At 44.5% G+C, this 18,231-nt stretch overlaps 1 protein-coding gene across 1 annotated transcript in view; it reads right to left on the bottom strand.

The window, feature by feature from the left end:
* Positions 1-18,231, bottom strand: part of Vsnl1 (visinin like 1) — a 108,565-nt gene that overhangs the window by 53,975 nt on the left and 36,359 nt on the right. The window contains exon 2 of the mRNA XM_036170967.1: positions 5,336-5,502. Coding sequence (XP_036026860.1) covers positions 5,336-5,497 — 162 coding nt within the window. The 5' untranslated portion in view covers positions 5,498-5,502. The remainder of the gene's footprint in view (positions 1-5,335; positions 5,503-18,231) is intronic.

Consider the following 18,231-nt stretch of genomic DNA (forward strand, 5'->3'; position numbering starts at 1 on the left):
ATGCCCTTTGCTTTTCGTGTGATTTTGTGGTTTCAGTATCAGACCCTCATCCTTGTGCAGCACATGCTTATACCCACTGAGGCATCTTCCCAGGCCCCGCAACACTTACTTTTGTTTGCCTATCTGACACGGGGCAATTTTGTCAACAGAATTTTCTGGAGTAGACTTATTTTCCAGTGCTTTTAGCCCAGAGGGTTGGTTGTTCAAACTTTTGACGCTGGAATTTGATGTCATCAACTACAAACACATTGAGCCAAATTCATTCATAGATATCCCAGGATCCGTGCAGCCCAGGGGCTACAGGTTGGAGATGCCTGGCCTAGAGAAGTTTTGCTGAACACCACTGGTATATTTTGCTCCAAATGAAGATGGCTTTACACAGTGAAAATAAAACAACATTCTAGCTCTCCCAGGCTTAGAGCTTCCTGCAGATAATGCATACCTACATGGTATCTACTCCGCAGAAAGCACACAGAAAACAGTCCACGAGTGAGTCAATGAGCCAGGCAGTGAAACTAACCACTCAGACATGGCTGAGCTGCCAGGATATTTTCTAACACCCAATGACAGAAGCTCTTCGGGAAATGGCCACTTGGAGGGGCATGGGATGACTTGGTAGGAACTCTTCTGCTGTTACACGTGAATACTTTTTATTTAAAATTCAAACCATTGAATAGGTAGGTGATGATCCAACTGGTGCTGCCATCCTTTGCCTCACCAACATCTACCACTCCTTTGAGAAGAAAATTTGGTACAGTGGACTAAACTGAGGTTTGGGTCACTTGGGCTGGAGTCTAGCCAAACAACGTCTAGCTTTGTGGGTGTCTCTGGGAAATGAGCATCTCCTTTCTGGAGGGGGCGGTATAAGAATCAGGATACTGAGTGGTTGGTGGGTGGCAGGTTTAAAAAATGTCCTGTGGCCTCTGAGATGGTTTGGTAAGTAAAGATGCTTGCCACGCAAGTCTGAAGACGTGAGTTTGATCCTCTGAACCCCCATAAAGGGGTGAAGAAATGACTCCATACATAAACATTACATATACATACACACACATGCACACACTAAAAATGCCTTGAAGGACAATCCCCATTTCCTTTAGCATTTGGGCATCTGGGGGTGGCTTTGTTCTTGGGGGGACACAGTGCTCAGTGTGTGAGAATCCATGATGGAAGTGGAGATGGCACAGCCTTACGCTATATCCTGAGAGCCTGTTCCCCAATTCTGGAATGCATAGTGGTTGTTATCACTTGACTAAAGCTTGATTGTCTGCTGAACCTTCATAGAGCCTTGGGTCTGCCTCTGTGTATCTTCCTGTTCTGCCATCAAACTTGGCACATGAAATAAAACCCACTCTAGTCTCGGTTCTCTGAGAATAGAGGAGTAGATCACTCATGATGCAAACATAGCCTATTATGGGCTGTAAATCAATTTCATTTCCTTTTTCTTTGGGACTCCACCAAGTGAGGTGGCAAGGCAAGACCTAATATTTTCACCTATAAATAAGGAAACAGATCCTGAGAGGCAGAGCATCAGCAAATGTAGCCCAGCTGAGATTGAATTGCACATCTGTTATCTCTAAATGCCAAGAATATTTTAACTAACCCCGTGATGACTTGTGTAACTCACCCAGAGACAACCAAAACAACTCCTGAGGACAATAATCTTGAAAGTCCAATTTCCAATATGTACTAACATCTATTCAGGGCTCTTTGCAGGACCCTGCTGTTGTGGCCATCATGGTTTTGGGATTGACCTGACGGGGGAGATGGGTGAATGGAGAAATGATAGATACATGTAGAAATGCTGGGATCAGGTGGGCCATGTGCTCTGATGGAGCTGAACCAGTCGCAGCATGGAAACTTGGAACATTTATTATATACAGATGTTATAGACAGCTGAAAGAGGAGGCTGGTGGGATAATCTTAGTAGTGGGTCTCATCTCTGTAGGGGAGCACTCTCAGGCCACAGTCATCCAGGAAGAGGAAGCCATGGTTGATACTCTCAATTATTGTTAATATTTACAGTCAGACCAGGGTAAGGCCTTGCCATTCCCATGGCTGAGTCAGTAGCGTCCTTGGCATGGCTGCTCATGCCAACATCGTGTACTCACTCAGGACTTATCCACTCTCCATACTGTGCTAGGCTTGTGCTTGGTTTTGATATCACACTGGCAAAGCAAGCTAGGAATACCTTAATTCACCCAGGAGGAAGACCCTGGGAGAGGGCACTTCCTCCCACAGGTGGTTGATTGTTCATCTCCAGAGTTTGATTATTTTTGAAGATTGCAGTAGCTTCTCTGAAAATGGATTAAAATGGCAAACCATCTTAATTTTGTGATCTTGGTTTGGCAATCAAAATGATTGCTGGAAAGTGGAAGTTCTTATGGGTAGATGATCAGGTGCTTGGCTCTTGTTGGCAAAATACAGTTCTTGTCAGCCTAGGCACAGCAGTGCTGGGGGCAGGGAGGATAATGCAGCATCTGCTAGGACATCTGTGACCAGAGACACAGAAATTCCTGGGCACACAGGAGACCAGGCACTTTTGACAGGGGACTATTCCATCAGTTGGAGAAGGCTCAGAGTTTACATGTGTCAATGGCAAAGGAACCCACACTATACTAATGTTCTAGGGCTGCCAAGATGAAGTACCAGATACCAATGGATTACATAAGAGAGAGATGCATTGGTATATGGTTCTGGAGGCTGCAAATCCTAGACAAGGCATTTACAGGGTTGATTTCTTCTGAGGGAGGTCTCTGTGACTTCCAGATGGTTTTTTCATGGTCTTCTCTCTGTATGTCCTGTGTCCAGAGGTTTTTTTTTTTTTTTTTTTTTTTTTTTAAATTTCTATAAGGATAGAATTCACAGTGGGTGGGGACCCACTCTACTGACTTTGCTTCAAGACAATCAGCTCTTTAAGGACCCTACACCTGAACAAACCACATTCATGTATACTAAGGGATAAGATGTCAACACACCAATTTAGAGGGAGTACAGTGTAGCAGATAAGAGGTTCTGAGCTTGGAAAAAAAACAAGCTCAGGTGGGATGAGGGTGGAAGCTTATCTGTTCTATTTCTGCTCAGAATTCCTACACAAAATGCTAACAATTAGTTACACAGATCTTCTTAAGAATGCCATAGTGATCTTAAATTTGTATGTGTGTATATATACATAAAATGTATGCATCATAAATATATAATATACACTCATACACACATGCATATGTGTGTGTGTGTATATATATATATATATATATATATATATATATATATATATATATATATATATATATATATATATATATATGTCTATATACATGTGTGTTTTTATGTCCTGGTTTTTATTGTCAACTTGACACAACCAACAGTCACCTGGGGAGAGAGAGTCCCAATGGAGGGATTTCCCAAGTCAGATTGGCCTATGGCAATATCTGTGGGGACCTGTCTTGATTGTTCATTGATATAGGAAAGCCCAGCTCACTGTGGGTGGTCCCACTCCTGACCAGTAGTTCTAGGTTCTAGAAAGCTGGGTGAGCATGAATCAGAAGGAGCAAGCCTGTAACAGTGTTCCTCCATGGTTTCTGTTTCAGCTCCTGCCCTGGCTTCCCTCAGTGATACATGGTGACTTGGGTGTGTAAACCAAATAAACTCTTTAGTCAGAGCTTTTATTATAGCATTGGAAAGAGTAACCATCTCTCTCTCTCTCTCTCTCTCTCTCTCTCTCTCTCTCTCTCTCTGTGTGTGTGTGTGTGTTTGTGTGTGTGAGTACACCATAGCGCATGTGTAGAGGTAAGAGGATAGTTTGTGGGACTTGCTTCTCTTTCCAACATTCTATTACATGGTATTTGGGGATCAAACCCAGGTAGATGAGTTTGGTGGCAAGTGCCTTCACTATCTGAGTCATACCATAGGTCTCCTATTGTGATCTTATATGCATTGCACAACATATGTTCCTTTCTACATACACTTGATGATATGCTATTTAATATACCCTTATGGTTTTTACATGAACGGAATTGATCAGTCATCACTTGGGGGGCCTGGCAATCATTAATAGTCCATGCAATATCTGATTATTAGTTTAGTTAGCTAGCTGGTCAGCTTTTAATTCAATACGCAGCCACAAACTCACCATCCTGAAGCATGCTGAGACTTTAATACAATCTGTATCTCACCACACAGCCATAGCTTCACCTTCTCCCCTGCTTCTTCCTCTCTTCCTCCCTCATTCCTTCATTTTCCTTTTTCCTATCACCTCATTGTACTTAACTTGTTGTACTACAAAGAAATCTTATTTCTGTCTAATTTAGAATCTCTGAACTTACTTTGGTATGTGTGTTTTTAGTAAATATGTTGTAGCTCCGTTTTCCATGTTCCAGTGGATGGGCATTTGGATTGCTTCCCAGTTTCATTCGTGTGAACAGAGTGGCTATGAACATGCCCCTTCTTGAACATGTATAAGAGTGAGGTGCTGGCTCAGAGGTGGTGATAAATGCTCAGCCCCAGAGATAAAGGTGCTTGAAGCTCTACATAAACCTCCCACGCTTGGATACACACCTGGATAGTTCACATAGCTCACACTGACATTTGTTATAATAAAATAATAAACAGCGACATTTTCTACTTGGTATTTCAGTCAGAAAAGGTTAAAACAAAAAAAACCCCGCATCTCTCCCGCCAGTGTAACATTATGTAAGTGTCTGTCCATAAGATGGAATGCCCTAGATTATGCCAGAGGCACTGTAATTCACAAGCTCACGTAAACCCAAACAACACCACTGCAGCAGAAACTATACTTTGATGATATCTGATATCCACGGAAAGATTAGCTTCTAAGCAGTATAAAGTATTCAGTCCATGAGTAAACACTGATGATTCCATGCATGCAATACCTTCTTCTAAATGAGCTGTGTTGGGACTTGGAATCCTTACCTGCAGATAGAACCTTTTGTGGTGAAAAATTGCTCATGGGTACATTCTCTTTAAGGAAAAAAAATATGTGTCCATCTACATATTTGCCTATGCATCTATGATCACCACCAGACACTATGGCAATTTCAGCTGGGGCTATCACCATCTAAAACCATATTCAGTGTTTTAACAACAATTTTTTCTTGTTCAGAACTTGCCTCATTTATCTGTAGAAACACCCCCCTCTCCCATACACACACACATGCACAGACACACACAGACACAGATACACACACACACACACACACACACACACACACACACACACACCCCTCTGCATCAAAACAGTGGTGTAAACGTTAGAATGGAAAGCCTCCACAGTTGAAGTTAACTTCATTTGGAAGGAGAAGCCGTTGGAATTGCGTACCTTCACATACAGCTGCTGGAACTCCTCGAGGTTCAGCCTCCCGCTCGGACAGTCCTTCAGGAACCCCTTGTACCACTGCTTGAGTTCATGCTCATTGAACTCGGTGCTCTTCACCAGGTCCTCCATGACTTCGGGGGCCAGTTTGCTATTCTGTTTCCCCATTGTGCCTGCAGAGAACCACAAACCACATCAATGCCAGAACTCACTTCTGCCCGTCGGATCACAGACTCCCCGGGTCTGCCTCCTTCCACTAGTTGTTCGAGCATAGACAGGGACAGGAAAACCCCTTTGGACAAGCCTGGGGTCTGTGCAGCTCCTCCTTGCCGCCATCATGTCACCTGTCACAAGGCATTGACTCTCCCATGGAAACCAGACAGCCGTCGTCCATGATGTTCGTGTCAGGTATGTGGAAGCTGGTGGGTTACTGCTGTCAGTTACGGTTCCCTAGTCTCTGATAGCTAAGCATCTAATTCTACATTTAACTTGCATAGGTATTGGGAGAGAGATGGGTAAGAACCATGGAAGGACTTTATAACCAAAACTTTAAAAACTGATTTGGAAAACCTGATCATCTATCATAGTGTCTTGGTTGGTCTAGTTCCCAAGTCCTGGGTTTTTGTTTTTTTGTTTTGTTTTTTTGTTTTGTTTTCTAATGAAAACAGTCAATTTTGACTGTCACAGTACTTCTTACTCTTCTCAACGCTAGATATTCCCTACAAAACCATCTTCGGTGTTGACTTTTTCTACAAATTGGTTAGTGAATTTTCATCAACTTGATTTCATCCTGTCCTTTTTAATCTTTCGAAGTTCAAATGCCAGCGCATGAAGCCATGTCCCCAACATGGACTGCAAGTTTGCACGGTCAGGAGCAGAGCGGAGAGCAGGAGGACATGTCAGGTTCAGAATCTTCAGATTGTCACCTTGATTTGTAATTAACTATGTGTGTTAGATACAGAAATATTAATTACCATCCTCTTTCAATTTCTTCATAAAATAAATTAGCACATGTAACAGAATCCAGCTTTACAGTGATGGCTAACTAAGAAGCAAATAGGCAAAGATAAAAAAGAATAACTTGAAACTAAAATAGTTGTATTTTTTGCTGGGTAATGAATATTTTAAATCCTTTTATATTGAGAACTGCTGGTAGCAAAAGGCCATGGGGGTATACAACAAGAAACAGCCCATTTGTTCAAAAGGCAGTAATTCCATAACACCTTGGATGATGTTTTTTTTTCTCTAACAGAACCCTTAGTTCTGATAGGTTGACCTTCTGAACACTAGTTGTCACCTACTGTATACTCTCACAGCCTTTTGCTACCAGCAGCTCTCAATATCTTTAATGTTGTTGTTTTTATTATAATAAGATAATTAAACTGTGGCCAATAGGCCACAGAGGGGCTGAAGAAAAATTCATGAAAATCTGAGAACACATCAGAAAGAGACAAGTTCTGGGAGGTGTTTAAGATCTAGCTAGCAGGGTGATTTAGGTTTGAAAGAATGTACTCAAGTGGACCATTTATTCCATGTGCCCTAAGCAGGCCTGTACTTGTAACAGCCTTGAGGGGAAAATGTCATCTCATACTTTACCATTGTAATTATTTCAGTCTGCTCCGAAAGCAGATCCTGCACCCTTCGTCAGTAACCTGCCCTGACATTGAACAGGTCTTCGGTTGAGATGAAACCAAACCAGGCTGCCTACTTCCAGGAAAGTTTCCACCTTGGCACCATCCCAGCAGCATAGAGCCATTCAGAGGACACTTTGGGAGGGCCAGTTATTTTCCAAGCTCCTCTGTTTGACAAAGGGGCTCTGGGACCAGCAACCCTGCCCCTTATCAGGGAGCCTTACTACTTAGTGTTGCTTTGAATTTCACTTCCAAGTCTTTTATTAGCAACTGTCTCTTAATTATAAGTTACTGTGGCATCCCACAGCTGGATGTGGAAATCAAGTGGGTACTCAGGTGTGAGATTTAATTAATCTCGGTAAGAAAACTATAATTTACCGTTAGCCTCAGAATCCAAAGATGGACTGCCAAAACTCTCAGGCTGTTACTTTGTTCTTTGCTTTTTTTTTTTTTTTTTTAGAAAGATATCAACCTTCATTATTGATTAGAATCCAACCTCATAACAATAACTACTGAATATATAATGTTGGCTTGGAGAAGGCCCTAAATCAGTGGTTCTCAACCTGTGGGAGTTGTGTCAGACCATCACAAAACACAGATATTTACATTATGATTCATAACAGTAGCAAAATTACAGTCATGAAGTAGCAATGAAAATAACTTTTTGGTGTGTGTGGGGCCTCACCACAACATGAGGTCATGTATTAAAGGGTCACAGCATTAGGAAGGTTGAGAATCACTGGCTTAGATGGAACACTTCACATACTTCAACAAGGACCAGGACATCTCCCCAAGACTCAGAACGATGAGGTAACTTCTACAAGATCACATAACCAAGGAAAAGCAGAGCCGGGGTGTGAATCTGGATTTATGAGAGTAGCGTGCATCAGCAGAGATGTGCAAGGGGATGGAAGCATCTCTGGCATGGAAGAGGAGGAGCAGAAGTAGGAGGGGCAGAGAGTTCTGAATCACTTTAAAGAAGGAAAAAAAGAGAGATGGGTCGTGTTGCTGGATTGGTTGGCCTGTTAGAGAAAGAAATCACACTTGGTAGATATGTATTAATTAATCATGAGAAATAGGTTAAAAGTTTTGAGGAACTGCACCTCAAATACCTGAAGAAACTCAGCAGTGTATCAGGTTAAGAGAAAATGGATTCTCCATGGATCATTTGCGATGCCTTAAGCTGTTCCCACTGGCTGGGAGGGGATGAATATCTCTTTCACACACAAGGGCCATTGTCAGGGCTGTGAGTCATAATTCTGGAGAATCAAGTGCATAACTTCATGCCTTTTGGTTACAGTCATGGTCACTGTTATTGCTCAGGTGTGCCCAGAGTGGATGGATCATGTACAGAGTCCTGTTAGGGCCTGCTCCAGTCACTGTGCCACTGTCCCTGTCCCCCCAACCCCCAACCAAGGCTGCATCAGGCTCTCTTCCCTCCCCAGGTTCTATCCTAACCTCCCACAGTGTATAGTTGCTTGGGTAAAGCTTTGAGTCACTAACCTTACCACTGGATCTGCCCCCTCAGACCTCAGCATGTCCCCTTGTCCCCAGCCCACAGCCCCATCTCCTGAGCACAGCATATGCTCTGCCGCTTGCCAAGTAGCCTCACTTTCTTCTGGCCTGTTGTTTCACTCCGTATGGTAACAATCATGAGCGGTCACAGGGTTCAGAGCTCGTACATTGCAGGCTTCCAGGTTCCCTAGAATGACGTTCCCCCTTTGTCATCTTAGCCAGTTCCTTCCTTAACCTCAGCTCACATCTCACCTCTTCTGTAAGACCTTCATGGTGGAGTGGCCCTCCATCCCAGGTCTCCCCCTTCTCTTGGTATAGCTTCCAGGATCCTTATTTTCCTACTGGATTTCTTTTCTTTTTTTCTTTTTTGTTTGTTTTTTGAGAGAGAGAGGGAGAAAGGGAAGGAGGGAGAGAGGGAAGGTGAGAGACAGACAGAGACAGAGGGACACAGAGACAGAGAGAGATACAGAGATGAAGGATGACTGTCTTTGCATCCTTGGTAATTCCTATTAGATGTTCCACAAACACATGTTGAGGGAATCAGTAGTAAGGCAGACTCACATATCTGAGATGCATTTTCCCAGAGAAGTCAGTCTCATCTCGATTTGAAGAGAGTGGATGGACTCATAAGTCTGAGATACAGCCCGCAGGTGGCAGAAATGTTTCGCTCAACTCTGTGGAAATTAGCCTGCCCTGCTAAAGATGGGTTACCTGTGTGTTCTCATCTGTTGCTTCTGAATACCTTAAAGGCACTGTCTACATCTTTCACCTCAGTATCCTTGGGGGCCGATAGAAAGATAGTGTGTAGCAAGGTTTTTTTTTTTAAATGAATGGGTGTGCATGGCTTAATGCTTCCAACTTTCATTCTGGGCTATAGTGATATGAGCCAAGTAATCTTTCTTGTTACAGAACCAGAATGGCAGACAGAGAAAACATGACGACAATATCCCCTAACAGAGTTGCCGTGACAGACAGTGTCTCCAACTTACTCTGTGATCTGGGGAGCATTCACCTTCCCTTTCACTCACTTTTTCCACTAAAAAGAAAACAAGTTGGGTCAAGTGATCTTTGAGGCTCCCCTAACTCCACCACTGTCTGCTTGGCTGCGCACATTTTTCTAACTCTAAAAGTATGAATCACAGACTTCAGAGCGGCTTGTGTCGGCACATGTCCATCCTGTGTTTTTACCTGAGAATCTGTCAGCACTTGAGCGTTTTTGTTACCCAAGAAGGGAGGGGACAGAAACTGTGTTTTATTTTTAAGCTGGTGTTCCAGGCAATAAGGGAAAACCCAGACCTGCCCATGACCAAATGAACTCGCTGGTGCCTGAGAGGCAGAAGAGAGAAACTCAGGACCAAGTGCAAAAGGATCACATTGAGGTCCTCAGTGGGCACAACAAGATCTCGGAGAGGATGGAGCCCTTGAACAGAAAGCCTGAATCACTTCATTGCAAATGGTACTCCAATAGATGGGGGGATTTGTATACTATCATACTGTACAGAAGGCTTTTGTGTAACAGCATTCACCATGTAACAATGTTATCAGAAGGAGATCACTTTAATATCCTTTTTCTTGCTAGTAATTTGCACGTCAGAGAGAGTAAATGATTTGCCCTAGCACCACTAGCAAGGAAAAGTTTGGTAAGGTCTGATCATAGACATCTCATACCCCTTTGCTTAGTGATACAGGCTACCATCTTCTCCTGCCTGGAGGCTTCAACTATCATTGGTGGTCCTGCCACAAGGGTTGTTTATTTCCTATCCACAGCCTACCTATCCAGCAGCAGGTTCCAGAGCAGAATAAACAGGATAGGTCATAGGTCACTGGGGACAGCTAAGAAGCTCCTATAGGAAAAAAAGCCTTTTCCCATACCCAGGAAGTCCCTATGTACATCTTTTCTCCACGGTCCCTTCAGGGTAGTGTGTGTGTGTGTGTGTGTGTGTGTGTGTGTGTGTGTGTGTGTGTGTGTGTGTGTGTTACATGCTTCCCAGTACATTCCAGGGCCCACTGAGTTCCAATAGCCATACAGAGCTGCACAGGCAGCTCCTCCCAGGTAATCTGGCAATTGGCCTGGTTGAATCTTAATAGGATTCATCTGTAGACGGGGTGGCTGAGATGGAGCAGTCAGACCACATGTGCCGACACACAGCGGCACAAATACAGTGGGAAACAGGCTTGGACAGCAGCCCAGCCCAGCAGAAGAAAGGACTTGGGGGCAGAGGCTTCAAACTTCCGGAATGCACGCAACACTCACTAGGGTGGAAGGTGGCTTGGAAGGGAGCCAGGCGGGTTCTAGTGTGGAATTACCAGGTCAGCGCCCGACAAATTAGCTCTTAGCTCCAGCCCTTGGCTTCTTGTCTGTACACTGAGACAACCGGAAGAAGCTGGTCTTGTTCATGCATCAGTTGTTTGCCCATGTGGCCTTTTGTTCCTTTGTCACCTGACTAAACCTTACCGCTCCTGCAAGGGTCTGTTCTTTCCTGCCTCCACTGTGACACCATGTGTGGCTTTGGGTCCTCCAGTCTTGTGTTTAATATCAGTTTCCTGGCTATGATGACGAGAGGCATCATAAACAGGAGCGGACAGGGACCTCCAGAGCAACTCAGTTGGGCAGGAATTCCTAAGCAAATTCTGGGGGTGGGGTGGGGGAAGAGTCTGCCTTGGGTATGGTGGGATATCAACGGAAAACTCAGATCCAGCCTTGAAGGGCTCACAAGACATGCATCCATCTCCATCTTAAGTACAAAGAACGATGAAATGATGTTCATAGCAGAAAGCTGTAGTGCCAGGACACTGGCACTACAAAGAGATAAAATCCCATAAGTCAGTCAACTTTATCTGTGACTAATTCCCAGGTGAAAACCCCTCGAAGCCTGCGGCAACCCATGAATCACCCCTGGCTACCTCTGTGGTACTCTTTCTCCTTAGGGAGGGAAGCTCGCAACTTACAAGCCGGATGAGTACAAGGATTAGTTAACTGTGGTGTGCCACTGCATGCCATGAAGAGAGGACAGCACCTAGGGCAGCATAGAGGTTCCCTCTGAACCATCGCTCTCCTTCCTGGTACCTCTGATATGGTTCTAGGTTCTTGTAGTGAGGACTGGCATGAAGAATTCAGAAGCCATATGCCTAGGGAAGACCGGGGCCTGGGAGAGCTGCCTCTAGGCTCTTCCGGTCCAAGTCTTCTGGTGTTTGGCTAGAGGATTTGACACTCAGGAAAGTGACAGAGCTCTAAGATCACAGAAGCAGCCAGTGGCTGAACTGTGGTGAGAAGTCTGGAAAACTGAGCCAGCTGGTGACCCACCTCTGACCCTTGCAGTATGCTGTTCCTAAGCCAAAGGCTCAAAGGCTGTAGTGGGCAAGCATGTTTATCTCTGCACAAAGAAGTTCAAATGCAGTCCTTCCCACCCCCACCCCTTCCCCATTTCCCTAGGATCCTGTAAACAAACTATTCTGGATTGCTAGTTCCTAAAGCCCGTTAATCTCAAAAACTAAGGATCATAGTTGCCCAGAACATTGAATAGTGGTTTCCTTTTGAATAAAGGCGATGACTTGAGAGCTGGATAATTTCTGCTCCATTTTTCCCCCCTTCCTCCAACAGCCAAGTACTCACAAGGCCCCAGGAGTATGTCTCAGGGGACAGTCGGGGTGTTGATGGCAGGCTGGCATCTCAGTGCTGTCTGGGAACCAAAGCAGCTTCAGGGAAGAGAAGTCCTTTCTCACAGTATTCTCTGATGCCATCGCCTCAAACCTGAACCTCGTGGGATTACGGCTGAGGTTCTGGCCCACAAGCTTGAAATAGGCAGTGGGGCTCAGGCTCCATCCTCAGGGATTCAAGATAAAAAGCAAAAGTACATTATTTGATCTATAATAAATGAGGAAAAAAATACTTTGATGGCAGTGGCCGTGGTGCTGTTAGGGCAAGCAACAAGAGGTCTATATGTTCAGGAAAGTGTAATGAATACATGAAGGTGAAAGCAGACATGGGCCCCAGGGATCAATCATCCAACTGCTTTGTTTTCCAGCAGGAGACCTGGGGAGGTCAGGGCACTTATGCCAGAGAACATAGGGAGTTAGTAACAGAGCCCAGTGGTGCCCTCAGCAAGAGGCTTGTACATGGCTGCTGTGCCATGCCTATGATCCGGGGGCACTGAGGTAGACGGCAGGCCCCTACAGAATTGCAAAGAGTCTGCAAGAGCTCAGGGTATGAAGAGAAGCCTTCTCGACTAGAACTGCCTTACCTACTCTTTACCAACTTCCTGTCTGAGCTGTCCCTGCATACAAGATACAGCCTGAGAACCTGCAGAGGCTCTGGGACTTTGGAAGGATGGCCTACCCCTGACTCCAAGCTGGGAGCTGCCAGTAGACTTGCTGGTTCTCAAAAGAACTCATGCCAGGCTATGGTGGTGCATGCCTTTAATCCCAGCACTGGGTGGGCGGGGGCAGAGCCAGGCTGATCTCTGTGAGTTCAAGTCCAGCCTGGGCTACCAAGTGAGTTCCAGGAAAGGCACAAAGCTACACAGAGAAACCCCGGAAAACAAAACAAAACAAAACAAAACAACTCATAATGTCTCTTCAAAGGGCCTGAATGACAGGTCAGCCACTACTGTGTCATCTTCTTCCAATGTGTTGAAGACACAGTGAATGCTTCTCAATGAGCTGAGAAAAGCATAACTTAATTCAAAGCCATACTTGGTACCTCAGTGTTTGTCCATAACTTTGGCAATGTTTCTTCTCCATTATTACCACCTTTCTGTTGGGTTCTCTTCCTTTCTACCAGGGCTCAACATGTCCCTTACAGTCAGTTGGACTGAGTATGGGGGGCGGAGGTGGTGGGAAGTATGTGCTAGAGTCAGGCTCAGGTTAGCTTCTCATAAATATAAACAGGTGTATTTTGAAGAGTTAATTCAGTCCATGGAGCCCGAGAGCCTGCCTTTTCTCAAGTGGGAATGATGGTATCTCCTAGTGGGACTGTTAAGGGGTCAATGAAATGGCACATTCAGGTCTTTCCAACAGCAGCTTTTAAGAAGAAGCAGGTGCCCATCCACAATACCTGTTATCAACCCCACCACAGGCCCAGCAACCAAACTGATCTAGAATATGGAGACTTGGATGCTTTGAAACTTTGTAGAAGAGAAGCGACATCCAGGAATCACTCTAGATGGCCTCCCCTGGTTTGCATGAAAAGAAGTACACAGATCTCAGGGGCAGGGGAATTCTAAAGTGCCTCTGTTGACTCTGCATCATGGTTCAAATACAAAACATCCCCCATAGGCCAATGCATTTGAGCACTTTGCTGCACTGTTTTGTGAGGTGGTGGACTCTTAGGAACTATGGCCTAAGATTAGCAGAAATGGGCCGCTGGGAACAAGTGGTGAAGGGGATATGGCCCAAACTGCTTTCTGATCTGCTCAGATGTGACAAGTTGTTCCAGGGACTCCTGCCTTTCTTACCATGATAGGCTAGTCACACCCTCTGAGCTGTGAGCCAAAATATAACCTTCCTCCCTTCTGCCAGGATTTCTGTCCCAGTGAATGTTCTGGTTAGTTTTAATTGCCATCTTGCTAAAATCTATAATCACCTGGGTAAAAAATCGCAGTGAGGAATTTTCTAGATCAAGGTGGCCTGTGTGTGTGTCTGTGTGTACCGTTTTGATCATTAAGTGATATGAGAAGACCCAGCCTATTGTGTGTGGTACCATTCCCTAGGCCTGGGATTTTGAACAGTATGAGAGAAAAGTTAGCTGAATGTAAACAAGTTAGCAAGGATACACATGTTTATTCTCAATTTGCTCTTAACTGTGGGCGTGGAACTTTATGTCATACCCTGACTTCCCTGAAATAATGGACTGTAACCTGGACTTATAAGTCAAATAAACCCCCTCTTCCCTAAGCTGCTTTTGGTTAGGGTGTTTGTAACAATATAAATGAAACCAAGACAGGGACATAGATGTAAATAATGTTTACATCCTTCAAATTAAAGTATTGTATACATGACTGGGCAGAGAAAAGTCACTTGAGGATCCCACAGCCTAGGCAAAGCGTCAACTGTTGAACGAAGGAGATTTCCACCCAGTTTTTGGCTCAGCCACTGAACAGACGTGTATGTTGATTAATAGCTGGTGACCTTTCCTCTGGGACCGATTCAAGCAGCCACCCACTTTTCTGCAGGTTTCACCTTGTTTTCATTTCCCTGTGCATCCAACCATTCTATGTGTTCCTGAGACATGGCTTCTGTGAAAGGAAATGGGCCTTCCTTGGCATTGTCAGAGCCTCGCTTGGTTCTGGGAGGTAACAGAGGAAATGCTTTCATTAATAATCACAGCCTTCTGCCCAACAGATTGTGTTCTGGGCTGTGCTGCCAAGACCCAGTGGGAAGGGACCATGGCCCTTATCTCAGAGCAGCAGGGGGCCATGGAGAGAGGAGCAGACCACTAGACTGTCCCTGACACCAGCACATCCTCATCACGGTATTGGGCCTCGAGCAATGAAGTGGCTAACTTCTCATTCCTTTCTGAATGAGGCTCGGTCCTATGGGAGGGGCCAGTGACATGTTCATATGCCTTGACAGTAGCCACGTCTCAATCCCCCTCACAGTGCAAATCTGAAGCCTCCATATATTCATTCCCTTCTGAGAGATGTCTGTGCTCACCATGCTTTTGAGATGTTATCTCTATAGTAGTTCTAAAATTGTATATTAAATCATATAGCCCAGTCGTTTGTTTTTGTTTTCCTTTACTTTTATTTGTGTGTGTGTGCATGTGTATGTGTGTGTGTGTGCTCTCAAGGAAGTTGAGTCTTTTTTTTCTACAATGTGGGTTCTTGGCATCAAACTTGAATTGTCAAGCTTGGTGACAAGCACCTTTACCTCCAAGCTGTCTGTTTGGTTATGAAACACTACACTCTGTAGGCTAGGTTGCCCTTGAACTGGGTGATCCTTCTATCTCTAGTCCCAAGTGTTGGTATTGGAGGCATAAGCCAGCATGTCTGGCTGTCTGGATCTTAAATACAGAGAATTTTCAAATTCTCATATAAAGAAGGCTTTTTGTAAGTAAAATGTCCTAGTGGGAAGAGAAGGGATTCTGAAATAAACCAATCTATCTTTGCTTCTTTCTTTCTCTTTCTTTTTCTTTCCTTCATTTGTTTTAGAGGCAGGGTGTTAGGTAGCCCAAGCTGGCTTTGAACTTGCTACCTCACTGAGGATAACCTTGAACTACTTGAATCCTCCTGCAACCATCTCCTAAGTGCTAGGATTTCAAGCATGAAATCCTTGCCTCATTTTCAAGCATGAAAACCTTGCCTCATTTATGTGGAGCTGAGGATAGAACCCAGGCTCATGAGAATGCATCATGATTCACATGATCAAGACTGATATAAGTTCATGTCTGATGTCACCAAAAGGAAGATCAAAGGAGAGAAGATATTGCAACAACCCAGCAAACTGAGAAAGTTTGCAGGTAACCAAGCAGCATGTGGAGAACCACCTGGCTTTACTTTGTATCCACGCTTGCACGCACAGGAAGTTTGGGCACTTTCTAATTTACATTATAATCTTAACAGTGGTTCTGCGACTGTTGGCCATACAATGTTGGCATGCCACTCTCTCCTGCATCACTCTGGGTACAAATAGCATTAATATTTAGAAAAGACAAATATACAACTTCTATTTCACCAAACTGAACAGCAGTTCGGACAGCCTTGAGGTGAGAGCCACTCAGTTGATTTTCTTCAGTACTTGCCATTTTTAAACAAGTCACATTACTTCAGTTTCACTGGCAGCCACAGATCTTCAGTTCTGACCCCCTTGGTTAGTTGAGTAAAATGAATACGCGTGATGATACTTAGGAGAACCTGAGTAAGCTTCTCAACAGCCTAGATAGGCTGTTATACAGAGGAACCATGTTGGAGTCAGGGACTTGCCTGACTGGGTCAGGGACTTCCAGATGAGTGACCTCTGAGGCTTCACTTTGTCATCTCTGACTGCCAGCGCTATCAGGCTGGTGTATTAGCCTGAGGTTTAATGTTTTACATGTATGCAAGAAATAAGTGAGAAGAGAAAGAGATGGTAAATGCCACAGTAAAGGCTGAGGTACCGTCAGATGCTGTTCATAGCAATTGGAATTCTAAGATAGAAAATTCAAAGGCAGGGACAGACTACATCTGGGTGCCTAAGGCTAGGTCTACGGTTGCCTGTTCCAGGACTGAAAATCATCTATATGTAGGACAAGTGGAAGAACCAAGAAGGCCCTGGACTCTGTAGCTTCTCAGGGGCAACATTATCTGTTCTTGTTCCAGGAAACAAGGAATGATGATTTGCCTGAAAGTGAAGGCCAGCATTTGGGGAACTTGGCTTGCAACTGTTAGCTATAAAAGCCTGTAGATACTGTAAAGCAGTGATTCTCAACCTGTGGGTCACAACCCCTTTGGGGGAGTCTTGAATTGGAAATCCTGCATATCAGATACTTACATTACATTACAATTCACAACAGCAGCAAAGTTAGTTATAAAGTAGCAATGAAAAGAGTTTTATGGTTGGGGGCAGAGTTCCACAACATGAGGAACTGTACTAAAGTGTGGCAGCATTAGGAAGGTTGAGAACCACTGCTCTAAGGATACATTGTTTTTTCTAGAGCCCCACCTAATGGTATGCTTGGATCTTTTGTGATCGGATAACTTTCTGGGGCTCATCCTCCTTGGAGGCATCAGGGCCAAGTTTTACTCTCTTTGTTTGCTTCTCTGTTACTGTGATGTAACAAAGACTGAAACTAACCTTGGGAAGAAAAGGCTGATGATGGTTTATCTGGCTGACAATTCCATGTTACAGTCCATCATGAAGGGAAGTCAGGGCAGGAACTCAAGAAGGAGGCAGAAACTGAAGGAGAGGCCATGGAGGGGTGCTGCTTACTGGCTTGCTCCCCATGGCTTGCTCAGCCTGCTTTCTTATAGAACCCAGGACCACCAGTCCAGGGATGGCTCCACCCACAACGGACTGGGTCCTCTCACATCAGACATTAGTAAAGAAAATGCTCCTATCAACTTTCCTACAGGCCAGTCTGGTGGAGGTATTTCCTCAGTTGAGGTCCTCCTTCCCAGATGACCCTAGCTTATGTCAAATTGACAAAACCCTCTAACCAACGCTTAGTCCTGGCAGTATTTTCTTCTTTTTTGAGCAACTTTTATAAAAGTCTGAGTCCTCCCTGAACTTCAGGTCCCTCATGTACATAGTTACATAAAAAAAATTTCTGCCTTCCCTAATGAGCCAGGTCATTGTAAGAAACCATCTGTGGATGCCATTTATAAGTGGGACAACTGTTTCTGGCTCCTAACTGGGTATATTTTCCACAATATGTGAGATATATAGAAAAACAAGAACATTTTTAGGCAGGGACAAAGAAAGGAAGTGAATTTCAGATCCCTAACACGATGGAGTAAGATACCTGTTGCTGAGTAGTCAATAGAGGAGGGTTCAGTAAGGGAACCCACAAGAAGTATGCCACATGATAGGAATGACATGCCCAAATGCCCCCTCTTAGAGCTTCAGGAGATGGACACACAGGCCAGTTTCCCAAAGGTTGTCCAAGGGGGTGCTGATCCTCTTTGATGTGTGGCCAGCACTGAATCAGGCTCACCTTGTCCTTGATGGGTCTTTGTGAAGTATCCAGCCAGGCTGGAACAAAGCATTAGATTGTGGCACATCAAAAGTATCTTGGCCGAAAGGGACAAGGCCAAGGCTGGGAGGGCTAAAATTAGACCTTCC

The sequence above is a fragment of the Onychomys torridus genome, chromosome 21, assembly GCF_903995425.1.
Source record: "Onychomys torridus chromosome 21, mOncTor1.1, whole genome shotgun sequence".
NCBI lineage: Eukaryota > Metazoa > Chordata > Mammalia > Rodentia > Cricetidae > Onychomys > Onychomys torridus.